The sequence below is a fragment of the Macaca nemestrina genome, chromosome 16 (assembly GCF_043159975.1).
Source record: "Macaca nemestrina isolate mMacNem1 chromosome 16, mMacNem.hap1, whole genome shotgun sequence".
Taxonomy (NCBI): Eukaryota; Metazoa; Chordata; class Mammalia; order Primates; family Cercopithecidae; genus Macaca; species Macaca nemestrina.
In genome coordinates, this window is record NC_092140.1 from 86,974,443 (window position 1) to 87,001,533 (window position 27,091).

Here is a 27,091-nt window from a genome sequence, read left to right on the forward strand (position 1 = left end):
TGAATAATTTTTAAAGCAGAATGTCTACCCAGTAAGAAAACTGGTCTATTTTGTTCAAGAAACTATCTAGAAGGGAAGTTGCAACATACAGTTAACAAAAGGATTCACATTTTATCTTAAAACACCGAAAGCTGGAAATTAATCTGACATACTTGCTTATTCTTGTTAATGTGATTAAGTACCATAACACATTTTGGGATTAAGGTCATTTCAGTGAGTGAAATAAGATTATTTCTAGTATATGAGATATCTAGATTTTTCAGAGATTAAAGTCATATGCTAGTATTCAAAAATCAGTCAGAACCAATAGAATCCAAGTCACCCAATCCAGGGTTTGGGAGAGAAGGATAAGTGAACAATATGAATAAGGCCTCAATATGCTGTGAGAATTTGCTTAATTTGCCATGGGATCAAAGCAATTGGAGCTGCCAGTAATTCAAGTATCAGTGATTGGCTTAATTGGTAAGTCTACAGTTTATTTTTATAAACTGTGGAATAGAAGACAGAAAGAGATATCAGAGGGCATGGCAGAAGGAAGCCTCTTAGCGATTCTTTTTCAAGGAACAAATTTGATTGCCTCATTTCCTTGCTAAAAACTTTAATAGCAAAAATGCAAAGAACATACTTCTAAGTAACACATAGTTCAAAGAAGATATCATAATAGATAGAATTTATATATCTAGAAATAGCCTGAAAACATATAAAGCAAAAACTGGCAAAACTAAAAATACAGGAAAATCCACAATCATAAAGTATTTAACAAGTATCTCTCAGTAGCTGATACACCATGCAGATTAAAAATCAGAAAGGCTATAGATGATTTAAACAAGATTAACAAAATTTATCCTTTTACCATATACAGAGCACTGCGCCCAATACTACAGAAAACATATTATTTCTAAATCTAAAAAGGACAATTTACAAAAACAAATCATATGTTGGACTATAAAGCAAGTATGAATAAATATAAAAAGGTTGATACACAGAATATATTTTCTGGTTATAGTGGAATTAAGCTTGAAATCAGTAATATAAAAATAACTAGAAAATATTCATATGTTTGAAAATATATTTCTAAGTAATCTATGAGTCAAATAATAAATCAGTGGAAATTAGCAAATACTTCTGAAGTAAAAGGTAATGAAAATATGACATATAAAAGTTTATGGATATAGCTAAACCTGTGCTTAGATAGAAACACAGATGAACACATTAAATATATTTAAATGAATACATTACAACAGAAAGAGGTCTGAAAATCAGTAATATGAGCTTCCATTTCAAGAAGAGAAAAAGAGGAGAAAATAAAATACCAAGAAAGTAAAAGGAAGGAAAAATATAGAGCAAAAATAAATGAAATAGAAAACAAATATACAATAAAAAAAAAATCAACCAAGTCAAAAATAGGTTCTTTGAAAGGATAAATAAAATCTGTAATTCTTCCAAGACTACCCAAGGAAAAAAAGAAAGACAACACAAATTACCAATATTAGGTCTACAGACCTTAAAAAAGTAAAATGATAGTAAGGAGAACATTATGACAAAAACATTTAGATGAAATGGACATATGCCTTGCAAAATAAAATTTACCAAAACTGACACAAGAAGAAATAGAACAGCTAAAGAGTTTTACATCTATTTAGAAAATGAGATTTTTAATTAAAAACCTTCCCACAAAGGCATCTCCAGGTTTAGTTGGCTCTACTTGAAACGCTTCTGAATATTTAAGAAAGAACTAACAACAATCTTACATTCTTCCAGATAACAGAAAGAGAGAATATATCCCAATTTGTTTTATGAGGCCAGTATTATTATATTATCAAAACCTGACAAAGACCTTTAAAGAAAGGAAAATTACAGGGCAATCTTTCTCATGAACAAAGATGCAAAGATCCTAAATGAAGTGTTATCATATAAAATAAAAAGATATATAAAAAGGATAGTACATTATGACCACTGGGTTTATTCCAGAAATGCAAGGCTGATGTTTGAAATTCTCCATATTAAGTAAATAAAAGGGGGGGAGGCACAGATATCAAAATTCTCCCCAAATTGATACTGATACTCCCCAAATTGATCTCTAAATAGACACAGAAAAAAAACTGATCGAATTCAATACTTATTTGTTCTTTAAAATAATCAGGACACACCAGGAACAGAAAGGAATTTTCTTAATTTGATAAAGCTTATCTACAAAACACGTATCTAACAAACAATTGAAAGCTTCCTCTCCTTCCATAAAATTTACAATTAATAAGTAAATTTAGCAAGGTCACTACTAAATATACAAAAACATACAAAACTAAATCCAGTGATTTATACAGAAAGGGAAAATAATACGATCAACTTAGGCTTATTTTGGGAATGCAAGAGTGATTTAAGGCCAGGAAAATTATAAATATCATTTATCACATTAACAAAGAAAGGAGAAAAGCGAAATGATCATCTCAGTAGATTCTGAAAGTGGTTTAATAAAATTCAACATCCATTCATAATTAATAACAGCATGTAAGATACAAAATTACTTCCTCTCTGATAAAGATTATCTGCTGAAAACTTACAGCAAGTATAATTCTCTATGGTGAGATACTGAAAGCTGAATTAAGAAAAATAACCATTATCATAGCTATTAGTTAACATTCTGCTGGAGGTTCTAGCCAGCATAAAAGAAAAGAAAAAGAAATAAAGGGTACATAGGCTTCACAGAAAAAAAAAAACAAAAAACCTCTCATTTTGTCTCAAATAGATCTATATAGAGAAAACTCAAAGAAAAATCACTGAAAATAATATTACGAAGGTGCCTGGATCTATTATAATCAACATATAAAATCAACTCCACATCTTTATTTTTTAATTGTACATTATTTATGGGGTACAGTGTGATTTTTGATACATGTATCCATGTGTAATGATCTAACAGGGTAATCAGCAAATACATCACCTCAAATGTTTATAATTTGTGTCAGACACATTCAAAATCTTCTCTTCTAGCTATTTGAAAATATATAATAGATTGTTAATTATAGTCACCCTATAGTGCTATAGAACACTAGAATTTTTCTACTATTTAGCTGTACTTTTGTATCCATTAAACAACCCCTGACTATCCCCACCATCTCCTTACATGTCCCTGCCTCTAGTATCAACTATTCTATATTCTACTTCTATGAGATGAATGTTTTTATCTTCCATCTAAGAACATGCAGTATTTATATTTCTGTGCCTGGCTTATTTCACTAAATATACAATGTCCTCCAAGCTTATCCATGTTGGCACAAATGAGATAATTTTGTTATTTTTTTAATGGCTAAATAGTATTCCCCTGTGTATATATGCCACATTTTCTTTATCTACTCATCTGTTAAAGGACACAAGTTGATTCCATATCTTGGCTATTGTGAATAGTGCTGCAGTAAACATGGGAGTAAAAATAAAATATCTCTTCAACATATTCATAATTTCCTTTAGATATATACCCAGTAGTGAGATGGCTGGATCATATGGTAGTTCTATTTTTAGTTTTTAGAGGAATCTCTATACTGTTTTCCATAGTGGCTGGACTAATTTACAACAGCATATGCATTCCCATTTCTGTGCATTCTTGTTAGCATTTGTTATTTTTTTCTCTTTTTGATAGTAGCCAAAATGAGATAATATCTCATTGTGGTTTTGGTGTGCATTTCCCTGATGATTAGTGGTGTTGAGCTTTTTTTTTTTTTCCCCATATACCTGTTGGCCACTTGTGTCTGGTTTTGAGAGATGTCTATTTGGCTCTTTTGCCCATTTTTAAAATTGGATTTTTTTGTTGTTGTTGCTCAGTTGTTTGAGGTCCTTATATATTCTAAATATCAATCTCCTGTCAGATGAATAGTTTGCAAATATCTTCTGAAGGTTGTATCTTCACTCTATTGATTATTTCTTTTACTGTGCTGAATCTTTTTAGTTTGATATAATCTTATTTGTCCATTTTTGCTTTTGTTGCCTGTGCTTTTGAGGTTTTCTCCATAAAATCTTCACCCAGGCCAGGGTACTGAAGTGTTTCCCCTATGTTTTCTTCTAGTAGTTTCGTACTTTCAGGTCTTACGTTTAAGTTTTTTATCCATTCGGGGTCTAGTTTCACTTTCTGCATATGAATATCAGTTTGCAACTGCTGCACATAGAAGTCAATTCCATTCCATATACAGCAACAAATAATTGTAAGTGTAACTTAAGAATAGATATCATTTATACTCTTAACAAGAACTGTAAGTTTCTTAGGAATAAACACCAAAGTTTTCTCAGATATATATTAAGAAAATTACAGTGTTTTTGAAGGACATTAAAACTACCCTAATAGGGAAATTTTGACATGCTGTGAGTTGGATTAATCTAATAAAGATATCAATTCTCCCCAAATTGATACATAGAGTTGAAGTAATCCCAACCATATTCCCAATAGCCGTTGAAGAAATGTAAGTGGATTCTCTATTATAGTGACAAATTTACATTGCTATTTGTGGAATGGCAGAAAGCCAAGAATGGCTAAGGCACTCTAGATGAAGAAAAGAAAATGAAGCACTGTGCCATATATTGAGACTTACTATAAAGTTATAATAATGACATTCGTTGTTGGTGCAGGAATGAATAAACCTATAAAAAGAGTGCAGTAAAAATACATAAATTTATTCACATATGGGAATTTGATATATGACAGAGATGGTACTAGCCTTCCCCCACTATTATCACACACAGAAAGAAGAAAGCAATACTAATTCTACACCATCCCCCAGAGACCTGAGGTTACAAAGAGCAACACCAGAGCTAATGATTTACCACTTGCAGAGAGTCTTTTGGTAAATCAAAGTAGTGTGTTTGCACATTTTTTGGTTAAATGCAAATTCTGTTATGGTTTGTTATTATATGATCCGTTATATTAACCTATTAATACTCAGCTCAGTGGGGAAATTATTTTCTTTTTTGTAAGATTTAGAATAAAGGCAGGGTACATTGAGGTGTTCTTTCTGTTTTTGTTGTTTATTTTCTTTTTTAGCAGCACCTTTTGGCTTTTTAATGCTTAGCTTGCTTATATCTTTGTTTGTAAAAGAATCTAATAGTTTTAAGCAAGGAAAATTCCTAGTCTGCAATTAAATATGTATGGCAATTATGTGGAATACTAATCAAATCTTTGGTGTCCTTTCTAAGACTTAGCTTCTAAGGTAAATTCATTTTTCTACCTCAGTTCAATCTTCATTATCATTTTACTTTCCACTGGAGGCCCAGCTAGCACGACAGTGGCCAGCTCTTGCCTGAATCCCGAAAATTAGACTTATATAGATGATACCCCCAGAAAGACTCAGGGCAATCTCAACACAGGAGACCCAACTTTTGATGCTGGCTTGCATTCTTGCTTCTTGTCATTTTGCTTTTAGTAGGCCAAAGCTAATACTTCTCCAGTGGAATTTCAGATGCTGACATTGATGGAAAAAAGAGTATATTTAAGTAAATTAATTTCCTGGTAGCAAAGGTGTAAACTTTGAAATCCTAGACTGGCTTAGACTTTCACTGTTAAATTCACAATAATATAACACTTTGCCAAAAGATGCTATGTCCCCTCAAAGCAAGCAAATATAACATATGAATACTTTTGGCCCTATCAACAATTTCCCCAATTTAGCTAATTTTTGTAAGCTTAGTACCATTTATTTTTACTTACTAAATTGTCGGTGCTAAGAAAGTTTTATTTTTAACATTCACTGGTATTAAGGTTAGTTGGATTTGATAGACTAATATGCTGTTATTAATCTAATTATTAATATTACATTCATTTCTCAGCTAGTTTATAGAAATTTCATATTTGGACCTGCAAAAATACATAATTATATTATCTATCTTCCAAAGCACATTCTCTCAGAGGTGAAGTAAGTATGTAATTTCAAGATGATAGGTAATTGTGCTTAATACAATTATAGTCCCAAAGTAACCATATGTAGTCCTATCTATTTATAATATTATCTAAACAGCATATTTAACTAAATATGTATTCAATATTATTCAGTATTATTATATGACTCTGCATTTCACTTATATATTTATTTTAAAGTGCATAGTGTATTAAAAAAACTGATAAATATTCCAAGACTGGACAATTATATATCAGTACTATTGCCAGGTTCAAGGAAAATATCCCTCAATTTCTAGTTTTCAAAAGAGGCCATCAGATCACAAAACCACAGTAAGATCACAATTAAGACATGAGAACTGGCCTGTTTTAATTCCATTATATTTGCAATTTACTTTGAGAAAAAATTCATATAACATAAAATTTACCATTTTAAAAAGAGCACAATCCAGTGGCTTTTAGTATACTCAATGCTGTGCAACCATCATACTGTGTAATTCCAGGACATTTCTATCACTCCAAAAAGTACCTGTTAGCAGTCTCTTCCTGATCAGTTCCTCTCCCTATCCCCTGGAAACTGCTAATCTACTTTCATGTCTCTGTGGATTTGCCAATTCTGGAGATTTCATTAAAATGGAATCAAATTATATATAGCCTTTTGTGTTTGGCTTCTAATTAGAATAATGTTTTCAAGATTCATCCATGTTGAAGCATGTTTCAGTAGTCCATTCCTTTTTATAAATGAATAATATTTCATTGTACAGATATATCACATTTTGTTTATCCATTCATTATCTGATGGACATTTCAGTTGTTTCTAATTTTCAGTTATTATAAATGCTGCCATGAATATTCACGTAAGTCTTGTGTAGACATAAATTTTCAATTATCTTGGGTAAAAGCCTAGGCATAGAAATGCTAGGTCATATCATAACTCTACTTAACTTTTTGAGGAACCGCTTGTTAAACTGTTTTCCACATCAGTTGTACCACTTTACATCCCCACCAGCAACGAATGGGACTTCCAAGTTCTCCACATCATACCAGCTTCTAAAATTAATAACGTTATAGTCACCTTGATATGTGCAAAGTAGAATCTCATTGTGATTCTGACTTGCATTTCCCTAATGACTAATGATGTTGATCATTTTTTCATGTTAGGGTTAGGGTTAGCTATCTGTGTATCTTCTTTGGTTAAATACCTATTCAAATACTTTGCACACTTTAAAATTTAGTTGTCTTTTGTTTTGTTTTTCAAGGAAGAACTTGATGTCCCAAAATTATTATTTTTTTTTGTAGAGATGGGGTCTTGCTATGTTTCCCAGGATACTCTTGAATTCCTGGCCTCAAGCAATCTTCTCACCTAGTGCTGGGATCACAGGCATGAGCCACCGTGCCCAGCTCAGTTGTCTTTTTTTTTTTTTGAGAAGGAGTCTTGCTCTGTCGCCAGGCTGAAGTGCAGTGGTGCAATCTTGGCTCACTGAAACCTAATGACTAATGATGTTGATCATTTTTTCATGTTAGGGTTAGGGTTAGCTATCTGTGTATCTTCTTTGGTTAAATACCTATTCAAATACTTTGCACACTTTAAAATTTAGTTGTCTTTTGTTTTGTTTTTCAAGGAAGAACTTGATGTCCCAAAATTATTATTTTTTTTTGTAGAGATGGGGTCTTGCTATGTTTCCCAGGATACTCTTGAATTCCTGGCCTCAAGCAATCTTCTCACCTAGTGCTGGGATCACAGGCATGAGCCACCGTGCCCAGCTCAGTTGTCTTTTTTTTTTTTTGAGAAGGAGTCTTGCTCTGTCGCCAGGCTGAAGTGCAGTGGCGCAATCTTGGCTCACTGAAACCTCCACCTCCTGGGTTCAAGTGATTCTCCTGCCTCAGCCTCCCGAGTAGCTGGGATTACAGGTACCTGCCACCACACCCGGCTAATTTTTGTATTTTTAGTAGAGACGGGGTGTCCCCATGTTGGACAGTATGGTCTCCATCTCTTGACCTCAAGATCTGCCCACCTTGGACTCCCAAAGTGCTGGGATTACAGGCATGAACCACCACGCCAGCCCTCAGTTGTCTTTTTATTGCTGAATTGCAAGAGTTATATTTTGGATACACAGCCGATCCTTGAGCAATATGGGTTTGAACTGTGTGGGTTCACTTACACATGGATTTTTTTTTCAACCAAAGCAAACAAACAAAAAAAAAAACAGTACTCGTAAGGTGTGAAACCTGCATATATGGAGGAATGGCTTTTCATATACATGGATTCTACAGGGCCAGTTTTTAAGACTCAAGTATGTGCAGATTTTGGTATACAACCACATATACCAAGGGATGAATATATATTCTAGATACCAGATTCTTGTCAGACAAAAAACTTGCAAATATTTTCTACCATTGGGTGGGTTGTCTTTTCACTTTCTTGATAGAGTCCTTTAATGCATATATTTTAAAATTTTAATAAAAACCCAATTATATTTTCTTTGCATGCTTGCACTTTTGGTGTCATATTTAAGAAACCATCACCTAATATAAGGCCATCTACATTTCCTTCTGGAGATTTATAGTTTTAGCTCTTATATTCAGATCTTCCATCTATTTCTAGTTCATTTTTGTATATTTTTGTAGATTTCCAGTTGTCACAGCCCCATTTTCTGAAAAGACAATTCTTTCCCCCATTGAATGGTCTTGGAAGCCTTGTAAAAAAATCAATTGAGCATAGATATATATGTTTATTTCTGGACTCTTAAATTTTATTCCATTGAAATATATGTCCATTCTTATGCCACTACCACACTGTTTTGATAACTGGAGCATTGTAATAAATTTTGATATTGGGAAGTTTCAAGTTGGGTTGGCCATAGTTCTCCACATATACAAATAAATTCTAGAATCAGCTTGTCCATTTCTTAAAAAAAAAAAAAAAACAAGCAGATGAAACTTTGATAGGAATTGCAATTAATCTGTAGATCAATTTGGGGGGATATTGTCATGGTAATAATAAGTCCTCTGATCCATGAACACAGGATGTCTTTCTAGGCCATCTTTAATTTCTTACAACAGTATTTTGTAGCTTCCAATAGACAAATATTTCACTTCTGTGGTTAAGTTTATTCCTAAGTATTTTATTCTGTTTGGTGTTACTGTAAATGAAATTTGCTTAATGTTCAGATTGCTCACTGCTACTGTATACAACAGATATTTCCACAGTGATCTTGTATCCTACAATGTTGCTAAGCTTATTAGCTCTAGTTTCAGGGCTTTTTAGAAAGATTATTTAGGATGTTATATATATTTTTTGATATTTTGTGTATATGTGTATATACATAAATACATATATCTGTATATATATAACCATGTCATCTACAAATCAACATAGTTTTACTTCTTCCTTTTCAATCTAAGTGCCTTTTGTTTCTTTTTCTCATCTAATTGCTACGGCTATAATATCAAGTACAATGTGGAATAGAACTGTTGAGTATCCATGTCTTGTTCATGATCTCAGGAAGAAAGCTTTCAGTTTTTCATCATTAAGTATAATGTTAGCTGTGGGTTTATTCATAGATTCCTTTCATCAGTTTGAGGAAGTCCCCTTTTTCACTTATAAAAGGGTGTTTCCTTTTTTTAAGTCTCACTCTGTCACCTAGGTTGGAGTGTAGTGGCATAATCATAGCTCACTACAGAGTCAACCTGGGAGGCATGAGTCACTGTGCCTAGCTGGTGCTGGATTTTTATCAAATGCTTTTTCTACAATCACTGAGGTGATCATGTATTTTGTTTTGTTTTTATTAATACGATGTAGTACATTAATTGCTTTTCATACATTCAGTTGACCTTACATTCCTGAGATAAATTCACTTGGTTGTAGCATATAATTTTTTAAAACAATGCTGGATTCTGTTTGCTAGTATTTTGTTGAGCATTTTGCATAGATCTTCATTAGGGATATTGGTCTGTAGTCTTCTTGTGATGTCTTTCCTGTCTTTGTTGTACCAATAACAAATATTAGCCTTGTAGAATAAACACATCAGGGTGTGTTCCCTCCTCTTTTGGGGGAAAAATTTGATTAGTGTTAATTCCTCTTTGAATGTCTAGTAGAATTCACCAGTGAATTCACCAGTAATGACATCTAGTAGAATTCACCTGCGAAACCACCAGTGTATTCCCCAGTGAAGCAATTCACTAGGCTTTGTTGTTGTTGGGAGTTTTTTGATTACTGACTCCATCTTGTTGCTATAGGTCTATCCAGATTTTATATTTCTTCTTGAGTTTATTTTGGTACTTTGTGTTTTTCATTTGTCCACTTTCACTTGTTTGCATATATTAATAGCATTCTGTTATCCTTATTTTGTAAGTTCAGTAATGTCCCCTCTTTCATACTTCAGTAATTTTTATTATTATTATTATTGTTCAGTCAGCTAAAGGTTAGTGTTTCTATCCTTTCAAAGAATTTACTTTTGGTTTTGTTAATCTTCTATATCATTTTTCTAGTCTCTATTTTGTCTCTGTTATAATCTTTATTATTTCCTTTTTCTTGCATTAGGTTTAGTTTGCTCTTCTTTTATGTTTCTTAAGGTTATTGATTCGGTTATTTCTTTCCCTTTAAGGTAGGCTATAAATTTCCCTCAGAACTATTTTTGCTGCGTTTCATAAGATTTGGTATGGTGTTTCATTACAAACTTTCATCTCAGAGTATTTTCTAGTTTCCTTTGTGATTTCTTCCTTGGTCCACTGGGTTAAGAACATCTTGTTTAATTTCCACATATTAGTACATTTTAAAAATTTCCTTTTGCTATTAATTTACAATTTCATGTTATTGTGGTTGAAAACATACTTTGTATAATTTCAGTCTTTTAAAATTTATTGAGACTTGTACTGTGGCCTAACATATGGTCTATCTTGGAGGGTATTCCCTGTGTACTTGGGAGGAATGTGTATTCTGTTGTTTTTGGGTGGATTGTTCCATTGATGTCTACTAGATCTAGCTGATTTAGAAAGTTATTGAGTGTTCGATTTCCTTGTTATTCTTTTGTTGAATTTTTTGTCTAGCGTCCTTTCATTTCAGCTCTAAGTACTTCACTGAGCACTCACTTAGGGCAGGTTGGCCAGCAATGAATTCTCAGTTTTTGTTCATCTGGGAATGTCTTAATTTCTCCTATGTTTTCAGTTTTGTCAGACACAGATACAACCCCCACCCCCCACAGCTCTTTGAATATATCATCTAATGCCTTTTGGTTTCTACAGTTTCTGATGAGAAATTAGGTATTAGTCTTATGGAGGATCACTTGTACATGATGAGTTACCTCTCTCTTGGCGTTTTCGATTCCCTCTTAGCCTTTGGCTTATAACAGTTTGATTGTGATGTGTCCCAGTGTACATCTTTTTAGTTCATCCGACTTGGAGCTCAGTGAACTTTTTGGATGTGTAATGTTTTACACCAAATTTCCAGTATCCTGACAATATTTCTTCAAATATTCTTTCGGACTCTTTCTCTTTTTCTCTGAGACTCCTATTGTCTGTATATTGTTGATGGTGTCCCACAGGCCTCTGAGGCTATTTCCTTTTATTCATTTTTTTTTTCTTTTCCTTAAACTGGAACATCTCAATTGACCCACCTTCAAGTTTTCTGAGTTTTTTCTTCTGCCTGCTCAAAATTGCTTTTATCCCCTATAATGTATTATTTTGTGTACTAATTCTCATGTCCAAATAAGTTTCTTTTCATAATTTTTATAAAGTATAACTTTAAATTATAACTTTTAAAATTATAAATTTATTTAAAAACTTCCTTTTTATACCTGTATCTTTTTATTGTATTCTGTATTTGGTAAGACACTCTTCTCATACTTTAGTCCTTCAGACTTGGTTTCCTTAAATCCTTGAGTATATTTAAAATAGTTAAAATCTTCGTCTAGTAAGTTCAATATCTGGGCTATCTGTTGGAAATCAGACTCTCTTGCCCCACCCCATTTGTTGTTGCTGCTTTTTATAGCTGTGATTATATTTTAGTGACTTTCATGAACTCATTCTGTAAAATCTATATTCTTTGTCGTGTGACCACTTATGTGTCTGATTCATTAGCTTAACTGTCAACTAATGATTAGATGAAGAGTTCCCTGAATGCCTAAAACCAAAAAATTGCTCCGTCTTTGCTGAAGGGCTCTGTGTGCCTGTTGGGACATGTCTTGGACACTCAGCCAGGCAGCTTCTAACTTTGCTTCTGCCTTCATTCCCTGCTTGCTCAGATCCTCAAGGTCAGGCAGAGGGGAGAGACTGGGGTCTCTCTGTTCGTTCGTGAACATGCACACAGTCCTAAACGTGCACAGGGGCCTTCTAGATTCCCAGAACTATGTAAGAGTTTTTCAAAGTCCTTATGAATATCTCATTCCCAACCTTTCTTCCAAAGCTTTCTGGTTAGTTTATTATTTGCCCCAACGGTTATCCATTGCTTCATGTAGCAATGACAGGTAAATGTTTTAAATACATTCCCCACCCCCACCCCAGTAGAGGGTGAGTTCCATAACAGGTAAGATAAAAGCCAGTTTTTTGAATGGGTTTTCCCAGGAACAATCAGACAGATCAAATAAGGTCCATTTTGCCAATAAGGTCCATTCTGCTCTTTCCCATACCATGAATGTGGCATGTGCTTTTCAAGACTACTGCTGAACTAGGGAGCAAGGTATGGAATTGGCATAAGTTGAAGCACCAAAATGCTTGCTGTTATTACTAACATTTGGCTTTTTTTTTTTTAAGTAACTCAGGTTACTGTGATTTTTTTATTAGTTTCTAGAGTCCTGAAAAAGTTGACTTTGACCATTTTTTGAAGGCCAGTTTTATTGCTACCTTTATGAGGGGACAAAATTTTAAAATTCACCATTTTTGCTCTCACCATGCTATTATATGATTTTACATCTTAACCAAATAGTTAATAGAACCCAATCATTATGATAATCTCAGACTGAACAATGTACAGTTGTGGTTTGAAACTTTGTTTTCTTGCTCTCAACCTCTTATCCCAAGGACATCTGGCTGAATTATAAAGGATGATATTAGTTCATTTTTTCTTCTTGCCAACATGCACAAGCACTCTACCAAATTTCATGTTAATTTACAATATATGTAACTATCTCTGTGCAAGACAGGGAATTTCTCAATGGGAAACAAATGATTTGGTTATATTTTTAAACTCTGATGCTTATCACAGAGCCTACTACCTAGTAGGTACTTAAGAAATGCATTTAATAAGACTAATGAAAAAAATAGCTATCATATATTGAGTTCTAACTTTAGCCCAGGTCTTATGCCAAGCAAATTTCTAAGCTATTTTTTAAAATTGTAAAATATATGAACAAAAGTTTATGTAACATATACGAAAAATTTTAAAGAATATTTAACAGTACTAACAACCTAGCATAAGAATAAAACATTATCAGTAACTTCAAAACATCCTGTGTTTCCCTCTCCATAATCTTAAATTGTATTAATCATTTCCTATATTTTCCTTACACCTTTACCACATGTATATCTATGTATATTTTTTATACTTTATTAAACATTCTATAAAAGGGTATTATATTATTCTGATTTCTTTCTCAACATTATATAATTGAAAACCATTCATTTTCTCACTGCTGTACTCCATCCTATGGATCTATCTAAAGACATTTAAGCTAACATTATTCTGGATAGAATAGGTTGAAGTAATAAATCCCTAAAGGAAGGATTAAAAAAAAAAAGTAACCAGGATCAAGCCCGAGAGTATGCCAACTTTTAGAAATCATATAGAGGCAAAAGAGCCAGGGAAGAAGGTCAAAAGAGGGTTGGGCTAACGAAATGGGAGGAAAATTAGGAGAAAGTGGTGCCATGGAAGACTGGAAAGGATAGAATTTCAAACAGAAATGTGTGGAATGACACTGAGAGTTCAACAAGTAGAGATACAGAAGAATCTGCTGGATGTGACAACATACAGCACTGATGAAAAGCTTATCAGGTTAGTTTTGGTGTAGTGGTGAGAGACTGAAACTATATTGGGATACTTTAAAGACAGAATGAGAAATGAGGAAGTAGATGACAGCATGTCCAAACTAGGAAAGGAAGCAGAGAAATGGAGGTGTTAGGATCTGGGAAGTAGAGAGTATTAAAAAACATGATGAACATTATGACATTATGTATGACATTAAGAATAATCCTAGCGAGAGGCCAGTTGTTGCTGAAGCAAAATGAAGGGATAACCCAGAGAGAGAAGGCTCTAATAAGAAGATGAGAGATGCAAGCCAGAGCATAAAGGAAGGGAATATTCTGTCATAGAAAGAGAAATAACATCTCAAGTACCAAATGAGGATGGAGAGGAGATGGGTGTGATGTTTGAGAATAGGAAAATAAGGAAGATTAATAGTTTCTATTCTTGGTGAATTATGAAGGATATTAAATGAGAATGTGGATGAAGAAGTCCTTTAGAAACATGGAAAGTTAAGAGTAGAATTACAAACTAATATTGAATGTCTGTCTTAGTTCATTTAGACTGCTATACCAAAATACCATAAACTAGGTGGCTTATAAAAACAACAGACATTTATTTCTCCCAGTTCTGGAGGCTGCAAAGCCCAAAATCAAGGCACTAAAAGATTTGGTGTCTAGCGACGGCCTGCTTCCTCATTGATGGCTGTCTCCCACTGTAACATCACATGGTAGAAGGGACAGGGATCTCTTGAGCTGCCTGAGTAAAGGTACTAATCCCATTCATGAGGGCTTCATCCTGACAACCTAAACACCTCCCAAAGGATCCACCTCCTAATACCATCACCTCAGGGGTGAGGATTTCAACATGAATGTGGGGAAACGTAAACATTCAAACTACAGCAGTGCCCATATGAACACTGTAATCATGAATTCTGAGTAAAGTCAATCAGTCCGTTTGTGTCATCTTTTTCCTCAGGTAATATCCACCTGCTCAAGTGAAGGCGCAGAGAAAGAAATGGAAAAGTTCAACCACATAAGGGTTTTGGCATTCAAACACCCTTCCTCTCTGAAAGAAGTGCAGACATGCATTTTCTAGGTTATACTTATGCCAAGTGAAAATAATTCAAAATGCAAACTATGAAGTAATAGCAAATTTAGGTGTTATATTAATGGATTATTACTTACAATGTTTTATTTTGCTTTAGTTCTCAAGATCACACATACCACATTTCGCCTGTGAGTCTTTCACTGATTACCTCAGTTTTGTCCTATGTTGTACTTCCTTTTCTATTAGTGCATTTTCTAAAAACACATCAATAGGATGTATATCTACAGGATAGCTGCAATAATTGCTGCTCTATACATATTGTAATATTTTATTTGAAAAAAAGCCAGCTAAAAAGCACAATAAATTTTTCCCTATAAAACAAAGGAATTTACTCATGGCAAGGTATCAATCTTCTTTCACTGTAGAAATAAATTATATAAAATTTAAGTTCTTGATTTATACTTTATTTTCTGTCTTTTATATATAACACATACTAATCGAAGGGAAAAAAAACTAAAAATACAGATTTATACCCAAATGGATAATGATTATATAATCATTCTTACTCCAAACAGAATTGTATTAGGTATAAACAATTATAAACTTTAGATAAATAGGTCATATTCTATAAATACCAATTTGTTATATACAACATAATCTTCTACAAATATTAGTTTTATGTTATTACTTTTCAAAATGTTTCAAACTAGTTATTTTTTTCCTTGTGCTTCAGTTTTCTCATTTGAAATTTAGGGACTTACCCCTTTTTATAGATTTACTAGAAATCAAGTTTTTTTGCTGATAAGAATGTCAAATCAGGCACACTGGGATTTATTCCTTTAAAAACACAGTCATTTTGAATCTTCCTAATAGGCAATGGTCTAAAGTCAGAGTCCAGTTACACCATGGAGATAAGACACACCGCCAATTGACAACCCTTCCTCTGGCAGATTTTTCTCCAATGTTTGAGTAGATCATTGTTTCTTGGTGTGAACACCAGATAAAATGTGTAGTCGGTTGGATTTAGGACCCATATTGTATGACAAATACCCATCTTTAAACACCAGCCTTAGACACAGCTCAGGCTGCCTACATGCTTAGAGTTCATTGGAAAGGCTGAGTTCCGCCTTGAGGTCCATTGAGGGCTCCCACAGAGTGGAATCCACCCTGTTTAAATCACTTTTCTCTCTCCTTTTTTCTCATTATTGCTGAGTGTATATTTAAAATTGTGTAAAAATGTATGCAAATATATATAGTATGCTAAAGTAGAACAGAAAGGAGATTCACTGCCATATACACCAGAAGCACAATTCACTGTTATTTTTCTCTCTTCTAACAACTCTTTAAGGGCAGCTATTTTGGGGACAGAGACATAGGCTAGGTTCAGAAAAGCTACTAAGTATACCTACTCATATTAATAAGAAAGCAAATGAATCTTTAGGTAAGGAGACATTTATTAAGTCATATCCTTATACTAATTCTTAAATTTAGACAAATGTTTTATATGCTGTTAATTTAGAACTACTAGTCTTGTAAAAAAAATTCTTCAAACCTTTCATATTACTTTATGCTTCCTGAATACAGTGAAAACTGCAGAGCTGGAGAGATGGCTAGCAAAAAAAATAGAGCATCTTATTTAGAGTAGATACACAGCAATACTAGCTCAGGTCAACATGTTATTTACTTCCATGTTACTGAGACCAAAAAAAAAAAAATTATCGGGACTTACAATCTCATGACACAAAGAAAACTGTAACTATCAAATTTTAAAGTAAAAATTCAAAGAATAAAAAATAACCTTCAGTGTTTTAGGCAGGTCATATTTTGCTAACACAATGAAATAAGATAATCAGGAAAGAAGCGTCTGCACTTGCTGTGGCGATCGGTGAAGAATGTTCTCTGGATCTTTGTATTCATTGACTGGATTCATCACAGCTGCATACACTTCACCATAGGCTCTGCAGACTAATTCTGTAGATTGTTTTACGATCTGCTCTCTATTGATAAGCAAACAAAATGTAAACACATCATTTGAAAAAAATATTTTTACCAAGAATTATAAGACAGCTTGACATTTCAATCAATACATTTCACTTTCATTATCATCACACATGCACTATTTAAGAATCACTATACGGGTACACAATCGTGTACCTGTAATCCTGATTTGGGGATAAAACATAATTTTATATTTATTATTTATTAAATCTTTCTCCATTACTCTATAGGTTGCAGAGGGCATGGACTGTGTTTTGTTCCTGATATATAGTGAACTGCTATATATTTGTGCCTGATACACAGGACTGCTAAATAAGAAACAAAAACTGTGACCCAATGTCAATGTATTGATTTTGCAAAAGTGGTAACACATTAAAGAAAGATGCTTACAATTGTTCAAATTTATCAACACTTTTATCTCTCAGAAAACTTAAACTGCTCTTTCACCTATAGCTTTTACTCTAACAACCACATCTCCTAGCTTTCTCTTCAACTCTCTGTATCACCCCAAGCTAAAATGTGACGCTTGCAGCAAATCACAGCTTTCTCACAAATACACATTTCTACAAAAGCACACAAAAGAACAGAGTTTTGCAAATGTTTACAAAATTATCCAGCTAGAAAAAATAGTACTGGTTCATTAAATGTGCAACAACTCTCTGCATAGTTCCATGACATTAACTTCCTGTCATCCCCAGCTACTTGTACTATTCATGTATCACCGCGAGAAGATGGTACTAATGGTTCTCAAGGTACTAGCCATGAGAACACTGGTACTAATTTTCTGATTTTTACAAAAACTAATAAAAATGTAGTATTTTTTTTTTTTGAGACGGAGTCTCGCTCTGTCACCCAGGCTGGCTGCAAGCTCTGCCTCCTGAGTTCACGCCATTCTCCTGCCTCAGCCTCCCGAGTAGCTGGGACTACAGGCGCCCGCCACCACGCGCCACTGATTTCTTTGTATTTTTAGTAGAGACAGGGTTTCACCGTGTTAGCCAGGATGGTCTCGATCTCCTGACCTCGTGATCCGCCTGCCTCAGCCTCCCAAAGTGCTGGGATTACAGGCGTGAGCCACCGCACCTGGCCATAAAAATGTGTTTTTAAAGCTTTGCTTCCAAACTTCCTTTTCTTGTAGTTTCCTACTTGTGTTAATGGCATAACAATGTCGTATCACCTCAGTTCAGGTTCTAAAATGACCTCTTGCCTGGAGTAAACGCAAACTCCTATCTATTCTTCTCTCTTTCAGTATCTTCCATATTCAATCCATCCTACGCACTGTTGTTAGATTAATCTTTCTGAGGCATACTTTCTATCATATCTTTCTCTTACCCGGAGCTTTCAAAGAGCATCAATGGCCTCTTTTGGTTTCAGAGAAGCCAACATTTCTTCTCCTACCATTCAAAATCATCTAACACTTTCCCTATCACTACTCTAATTCCAATGCTACCCCTGACTGTTCTCCCGGCTCTAGTCTTGCTCATCTCAGTTCCTTTGCTCCTACTTCATTTTCCTAGAATGCCTCTTTCACCACTTTTAAATGCTCTTAATGTTCAGCAAAAATGTTCTCTCTTATCCATGAAGTCTTATCTCATTTTTAGAGCTAGAAATAATTACATCCTTTGTGGAATGTCCATGATACTTTTTCTGTTCCTTTTATGTAGCTTTTACCACTCTTAACTTACAATAAAGCTTCTACATCTTCTTGATGTTCAGATCCCAACAGTTTTGTATCAGGAAGGGGTTAGCTCTGCATCAAATGGATATGACTGACATATAACCCAATTTCCAAAATGTCCTTTAAAAATTATTAAATTACAGAAATACATGTTGTTCATGTCTTACCTGTCCTGCAAAATTTCAAGTAACTTGACACTGTTTATGTTCATATGTCCCTTAAAATCCAGTATATTTTGAATATGATGGATGCTCAATAAATACATGTTCACTGAATACTTGGAGAAAAATAACTTTTTCCTTATTTACAGAGTCCTATTCTGGGTTCTTGAGCCACCACTGTTTTCCATAAATGCTGAATCAGTGGCTATTTCAGGGCAAACTGTTTCTTCACATAGTCAAGAGTACGTGACTGTGACTAGCCAGACTAACGTAATAGTTATAGCGTAATAGTAATATTGTGTTAAGTTGTAACACAAGTCAATATCATGAGGCCATGATCAACAGAACATATTCTTTGTTTTTCTAGGAATTATGTTCTTTTTTGGTAATAATGGATAGAATAATATATTTTTAAGATTATCTGTAGAAATATATGCATCTGTGGTCTAGAAAAGAGAATAGTTGGATGGAATAAGAAGTCCACCTATGATCTTGGAATATCTGTACACTGTTCTAATGGGGTCCAAACTCTTGGTGAGTTGAAGTAACTTGACATTTTCCAAAAATTGCCAAAGCTTCCAAAATGACAGTGAGTAGTAGAAAGATATGCTGTGTAAATTTTCTGAGCAGAGTAGAGTGGTGCTACTGGTTGTACTACCTTTTTGCTGAAAGGAAAGGGATGATGGTAGAAACTGGTTTAGAAAACTACTAAACTAAATGAGGCTTGGAGATTTTTTTTTTTTTTTGAGATAGTCTCACTTTGTCACCCAGGCTGGAGTGCAGTGGCATGATCTTGGCTCATTGCAACCTCTGCCTCCTCGGTTCAAGTGATTCTCCTGCCTCAGCCTCCCAAGTAGCTGGGATTACAGGCATGCACCACCATGCCTGGCTAATTTTTGTATTTTTAGTAGAGACGGGGTTTCACCATGTTGACCAGGCTGGTCTTGAAATCCTGACCTCAGGTGATCCACCCACTTTGGCCTCCCAAAGTGCTGGGATTACAGGCATGAGCCACTGTGCCCAGCCTGGAGATATTTTTTGATCTATTGATTGGTGATCTTTCCTGTAATTAAATTTGCTTGACAATGAATGTAACAAAATAATGCAAAAATTATTTTTCATGAAAACATACTAGAAACTAGTATTTTAAAACATTATTACATTTAACACACATTTGATACCCACTTTTGCAACAAGTCAGATACTGGATTTTAGAAATAGTGTTCTTCGTTCTTTTCTAAGTGCAATAACATAGATTTCTGAGAAGTGTATAAAGCATTCATTATCCATGCCTCATACTCAAGTCTATACTCAATCTCAATACAGCATATATTTGATCATATATAAGGAGTACACAAAATAAGGCTATTTCTTCTCATAAAAAGTATACAATGTACAATTATAAATATTAAATATGATTTTTAAAAGTTCAGAGTAACTTGTAAATGTAGTATTGTTGAAACTTCTAAAGTAGTGAAGTTTAAATTTCATTTTCAAGTAACAGTGATAAAAAATTTAAAATTTACTGAAATTTAGTTATAACTTGACACATTTATTTCTAAGCTATATAAATTAGCTCACAAATGTCTGAAACTAACACTACAGCTGAAAATCCATTGTTAAGTCTGCAATAGATAAAAATAAAATAAAGCAGTACTGCATAAACATAGATAATTAAATAGAATCAAGCCAGTTAAAACTAAACAAGAGTTTATAATTTATTTTAAATTTTGGTGTTAGATGGTATAGTACGTCTTCAATCTGCTCCTCACTTTAAAAAGCCACTGAGATAGGGAAAGGGTTAAAAAAAAGAATGTGCGTATGGTGGAGAAGATGAAGAAAGCAAAGCTGGTGGATAAAAAGAAATCTTCATGTATTACATGAAGGAAGGAGGAAGGAAAAAAAGCAAAGAATAAGGAACTGCTCCTCCTGGCCTGCTAACTGCCTGCTAAAGCCAACAGGATAGAAATAAAATGAAAAGGGAGATTCTCTAAAGTGAGTCTGAGTCAAACTCAAACTATAAAGACCAAGAACTCTGGATGACAGTGTGATTCTACATTTCTGAACAAATATGAGTTCATTTATCACTACCAAAGTGACAGGTTCCTACACTCACTTTGATTAAGTATTTTCTAATCCGTTCTATAGGGTACAGTAGAGATAAAATGGTATAGTGGAGGAAATTACTGTTAGAAGACTTACATTCTAGTTGAAGCTCTGCCACTTATTATTGTTGCCTTGAATAAGTAATTTAACCTCTACTAGTGAGATTACTAGATGAATTAGTTAATCTTTATAAGGTACTTTGAGCTTTTGAGCGATATTATTCCATTGAGACTTGAGTATTTTAATGAGTTATTGTTTAAAAAAAACTACCTACATGAATAAATACATCACATACGCATACACATACATTATTTTAGGGAACTAAGTTTCCCAAAATATGATTTATAAAAGCATATCAGTTATTTGTATATAAATGAATGTTTCTATAGTGCTAAAACCATTTTATCCTCTTGCCAGTTTACTATACTTTTTATTTACAGTAATAATTACTATGGAAATTCATCCTTTATCTTAAAAAGTATATTAAGTATCTGTCTATCAATCAACTGATCAAATGATTTTTAAAAGTTCAGAGTAACTATCTATATTGTCTGCCAGCCTGCCTGGTCTTAGCCCAAATTATTCATTAAATACTAATATCACATATGAAATACAGAGTCTCAAACAATAATGAATCATTATAGTGACAAATAATCAATGTTCAAAATGGAAAAGTTTCAAGGATTCTATGACTAAATCCAAAATGACCAACAGATCATCTCAGTTCAGTCACATGCTCCTGAAAGTTGAGAATGTCCTTATCAACTAAACACCCTATGTACAGGCAGTGAAAGCAGTGAATTTTTGTTGTTATTGTCAGCAGTGCATGCTGAACACTGGTTCTAGCATGGGCATCCACTTGATTTTACTTACTATTTTGATCAATCACAGCCTAGCCCATACTGAGGGGGAGTACCTTCAGGACTGTTTCTGTCCTCTTGCTTTTCACAACACCAAAAGATATGCAAAAAGACCAGTTGAAAGGGGAAAGTAACTTTTTAAAAATTATTATACTTTAAATTCTAGGGTACAGGTGCACAACGTGCCGGTTTGTTACATAGGTATACATCTGCCATGTTGGTTTGCTGCACCCATTTACTTGTCATTTACATTAGGTATTTCTCCTAATGCTATCCCTCCCCCACCCCCACCCCACGACAGGGCCTGGGGTGTGATGTTTCCTGCCCTGTGTCCAAGTGTTCTCAATGTTCAATTCCCGCCTGTGAGTGAGAACATGCAGTGTTTGGTTTTCTGTCCTTGCAATAGTTTGCTCAGAATGACGGTTTTCAGCTGCATCCATATCCCTACAAAGGACATGAATTCATCCTTTTTTATGGCTGCATAGTATTGCATGGTGTATATGTGCCACATTTTCTTAATCTAGTCTATCATTGATGGACATTTGTGTTGGTTCCAAGTTTTTGCTATTGCGAATAGTGCCACAATAAACATACGTGTGCATGTGTCTTTATACTAGCATGATTTATAATCCTTTGGGTATACACTCAGTATGGGATCGGTGGGCCAAATCGTATTTCTAGTTCTAGATCATTCAGGATGCACCACACTGTCTTCCACAATGGTTGAACTAGTTTACACTCCCACCAACAGCGTAAAAGCATTCCTGTTACTCCACATCCTCTCCAGTATCTGTTTCTTCCTGACTTTTTAATGATTGCCATTCTGACGGGTGTGAGATGGTATCTCGTTGTGGTTTTGATTTGCATTTCTCTCATGACCAGTGATGACGAACATTTTTTCATGTGTCTGTTGACTGCATAAATGTCTTCTTTTGAGAAGTCTCTGTTCATATCCTTTGCCCACTTTTTGATGGGGTTGTTTATTTCTTGTAAATTTGTTTAAGCTCTTTGTAGATTCTGGATATTAGCCCTTTGTCAGATGGGTAGATTGCAAAAATTTTTTTCCCATTCTGTAGGTTGGCTGTTCACTCTGAGGGTAGTTTCTTTTGCTGTGCAGCAGCTCTTTAGTTTAATTAGATCCCATTTTCCTATTTTGGCTTTTGTTGCCATTGTTTTCATCATGAAGTCCTTGTCCATGCTTATGTCCTAAATGATACTGCCTAGGTTTTCTTCTAGGGTTTTTACGGTTTTAGGTCTAACATTTAAGTCTTTAATCTATCTTGAATTAATTCTTGTATAAGGTGTAAGGAAGGGATCCAGTTTCAGCTTTCTACATTTGCCTAGCCAATTTTCCCAGTACCATTTATTAAACAGGGAATCCTTACTCCATTTCTTGTTTTTTTCAGGTCTGTCAAAGATCAGATGGTTGTAGATGTGTGGTGTTATTTCTGAGGCCTCTGTTCTGTTCCATCAGTTTAGATATCTGTTTTGACACCAGTACTGTACTGTTTTGGTTACTGTAGCCTTGTAGTCTAGTTTGAAGTCAGGTAGTGTGATGCTTCTAGCTTTGTTCTTTTGGCTTAGGATTTTCTTGGCAACGTGGGCTCTTTTTTGGTTCCATATAAATTTTAAAGTAGTTTTTTCCAATTCTGTGAAGAAAGTCATTGGTACCTTGATGGGGATGGTATTGAATCTATAAATTACCATGGGCAGTATGGCCATTTTCATGATATTGATTCTTCCTATCCATGAACATGAAATGTTCTCCCATTTATGTCCTCTTTTATTTCGTTGAACAGTGGTGTGTAGTTCTCCTTGAAGAGGTCCTTCACATCCCTTGTAAGTTGGATTCCTAGGTTATTTTATTCTCTTTGTAGCAATTGTGAATGGAAGTTTGCTCATGATTTGGCTCTGTTTGTCTGTTATTGGTGTATAGGAATGCTTGTGATTTTGCACACTGATTTTGTATCCTGAGAATTTGCTGAAGTTCCTTGTCAGCTTAAGGAGATTTTGGGCTGAGACAATGGGGTTTTCTAAATATACAATCACGTCACCTGCAAACAGGGACAATTTGACTTCCTCTTTTCCTAATTGAATACCCTTTATTTGTTTCTCCTGCCTGATTGCCCTGGCCAGAACTTCCAACACTATGTTGAATAGGAGTGGTGAGAGAGGGCATCCCTGTCTTGTGCCAGTTTTCAAAGGGAATACTTCCAGTTTTTGCCCATTCAGTATGATATTGGTGTGGGCCTGTCATAAATAGCTCTTATTATTTTGAGATATGTTCCATCAAAACCTAGTTTATTGATAGTTTTTAGCATGAAGGGCTGTGGAATTTTGTCGAAGGCCCTTTCTGCATCTATTGAGATAATCACGTGGTTTTTGTCATTGGTTCTGTTTATGTGATGGATTCTGTTTATTGATATGCATATGTTGAACCAGCCTTGCATCCCAGGGATGAAGCCAACTTGATCGTGATAGATAAGCTTTTTGACGTGCTGATGAATTTGGTTTGCCAGTATTTTACTGAGGACTTTTGCATCGATGTTCATCAGGGATATTGGTCTAAAATTCTCTTTTTTTGTTGTATCTCTGCCAGGCTTTGGTATCACGATGATGCTGGCCTCATAAAATGAGTTAGGGAGGATTCCCTCTCTTTCTATTGATTGGAATAGTTTCAGAAGGTTGGTACCAGCTCCTCTTTTTACCTCTGGTAGAATTCGGCTGTGAATCCGTCTGGTCCTGAACTTTTTTTTGGTTGGTAGGCTACTAATTCTGCCTCAATTTCAGAGCCTGTTATTGGTCTATTCAGAGATTCAACTTCCTCCTGGTTTAGTCTTAGGAGGGTGTATGTGTCCAGGAATGTATCCATTTCTTCTAGGTTTTGTAGATTATTTGCATAGAGGTGTTTGTAGTATTCTCTGATGGTAGTTTGTATTTCTGTGGGATCAGTGATGATGTCCCCTTTATCTTTTTTTTATTGTGTCTATTTGATTCTTCTCTCTTTTCTTATTGGTCTTGCTAGTGGTCTATCAATTTTGTTGATCTTTTCAAAACACCAGCTCCTGGATTCATTGATTTTTTGAAGGGTTTTTTTGTGTCTCTATCTCCTTCAGTTCTGCTCTTAGTTATTTCTTGCCTTCTGCTAGCTTTTGAATTTGTTTGCTCTTGCTTTTCTAGTTCTTTGAATTGTGATGCTAGGGTGTCAATTTTAGATCTTTCCTGCCTTCTTTTGTGGGCATTTAGTGCTATATATTTCCCTCTATACACTGCTTTAAATGTGTCCCAGAGATTCTGGCACATTATGTCTTTGTTCTCATTGGTTTCAAAGAACATCTTTATTTCTGCCTTCATTTCATTATTTACCCCGTAGTCATTCAGGAGCAGGAGTCATCCATGTAGTTGTGCAGTTTTGAATGAGTTTCTTAATCCTGAGTTCTAATTTGATTGCATTGTGGTCTGAGAGACAGTTTGTTGTGATTTCTGTTCTTTTACATTTGCTGAGGAGTGCTTTACTTCCAACTATGTGATCATATTTGGAATAAGTGTGATGTGGTGCTGAGAAGAATATATATTCTGTTGATTTGGGGTGGAGAGTTCTGTAGATGTCTATTAGGTCTGCTTGGTGCAGAGCTGAGTTCAAGTCCTGGATATCCTTGTTAACCTTCTGTCTCGTTGATCTGCCTAATATTGACAGTGGGGTGTTAAAATCTCCCATTATTATTGTGTGGGTGTCTAAGTCTCTTTGTAGGTCTCCAAGGACTTGCTTTATGAATCTGGGTGCTGCTGTATTGTGTGCATACATATTTAGGATAGTTAGCTCTTCTTGTTGAATTGATCCCTTTATCATTATGTAATGGCCTTCTTTGTCTCATTTGATCTTTGTTGGTTTAAAGTCTGTTTTATCAGAGACCAGGACTGCAACCGCTGCTTTTTTTTTGCCTTCCATTTGCTTGGTAGATCTTCCTCCATCCCTTTATTTTGAGCCTATGTGTGTCTCTGCATGTGAGATGGGTCTCCTGAATATAGCACACTGATGGGTCTTGACTCTTTATCCAATTTGCCAGTCCATGTCTTTTAATTGGGGCATTTAGCCCATTTACATTTAAGGTTAATATTGTTATGTGTGAATCTGATCCTGTCATTATGATGTTAGCTGGTTATTTTGCCTGTTAGTTGATGCAGTTTCTTCCTAGCATCAATGGTCTTGACAATGTGGCATGTTTTTGCAGTGGCTGGTACCAGTTGTTCCTTTCCATGTTTAGTGCTTCCTTCAGGAGCTCTTGTAAGGCAGGCCTGGTGGTAGCAAAATCTCTCAGCATTTGCTTGTCTGTAAAGGATTTTATTTCTCCTTCACTTATGAAGCTTAGTTTGGCTGGATATGAAATTCTGGGTTGAAATTTCTTTAAGAATGTTGAATATTGGCCCCCCACTCTCCTTTGGCTTGTAGAGTTTCTGCTGAGAGATCTGCTGTTAGTCTGATGGGCTTCCCTTTGTGGGTACCCTGACTTTTCTCTCTGGCTGTCCTTAACATTTTTTCCTTCATTTCAACCTTGGTGAATCTGACAATTATGTCTTGAACTTGCTCTTCTCGAGGAGTATCTTTGTGGCGTTCTCTGTATTTCCTGAATTTGAATGTTGGCCTGCCTTGCTAGGTTGGGGAAGTTCTCCTGGATAATATCCTGAAGAGTGTTTTCCAACTTGGTTCCATTCTCCCCTTCACTTTCAGGTACAACAATCAAACATAGATTTAGTGTTTTCACCTAATCCCATATTTCTTGGAGGCTTTGTTTGTTTCTTTTTACTCTTTTTTCTCTAAACTTCTCTTCTTGCTTTATTTCATTAATTTGATGTTCAATCACTGATACTCTTTCTTCCAGTCAATCAAATCAGCTACTGAAGCTTGTGCATGCATCACATAGTTCTCGTGCCATGTTTTTCAGCTCCATCAGGTCATTTAAGGTCTTCTCTACACTGTTTATTCTAGTTAGCCATTCATCTAATCTTTCTTCAAGGTTTTCAGCTTCCTTGAGATGGGTCAAACATCCTCCTTTAGCTCAGAGGAGTTTGTTATCACCGACCTTCTGAAGCCTACTTCTGTCAGCTCATCAAAGTCATTCTCCATCCAGCTTTGTTCCGTTGCTGGTGAGGAGCTGCGATCCTTTAGAGGAGAAGAGGCTCTCTCGTTTTTAGAATTTTCAGCTTTTCTGCTCTGGTTTCTCCCCATCTTTGTGGTTTTATCTACCTTTGGTCTTTGATGTTGATGACCTACAGATGGGGTTTTGGTGTGGATGTCCTTTTTGTTGATGTTGATGCTATTCCTTTCTGTTTGTTAGTTTTCCTTCAAACAGTCAGGTCCCTCAGCTGCAGGTTTGTCGGAGTTTGCTGGAGGTCCACTCCAGACAAGCG

General features: G+C 34.9%; 1 protein-coding gene across 5 annotated transcripts in view; it reads right to left on the bottom strand.

Moving 5' to 3' along the window:
- The window catches only part of LOC105491756 (component of oligomeric golgi complex 6), a 141,920-nt gene that overhangs the window by 25,265 nt on the left and 89,564 nt on the right, over positions 1 to 27,091 (bottom strand). For 3 of the 5 annotated variants that reach the window (XM_011758422.3, XM_071081458.1, XM_071081457.1), the window contains exon 19: positions 1,944 to 16,879. The exons of 1 other annotated variant lie outside the window; for it this stretch is intronic. In XM_011758422.3, the coding sequence (XP_011756724.2) occupies positions 16,732 to 16,879 (148 nt within the window). In that variant the 3' untranslated portion in view covers positions 1,944 to 16,731. Of the gene's footprint in view, positions 1 to 1,943; positions 16,880 to 27,091 lie in introns of those variants that run through there. One more of the 5 variants, XM_011758421.3, reaches the window with a different exon arrangement.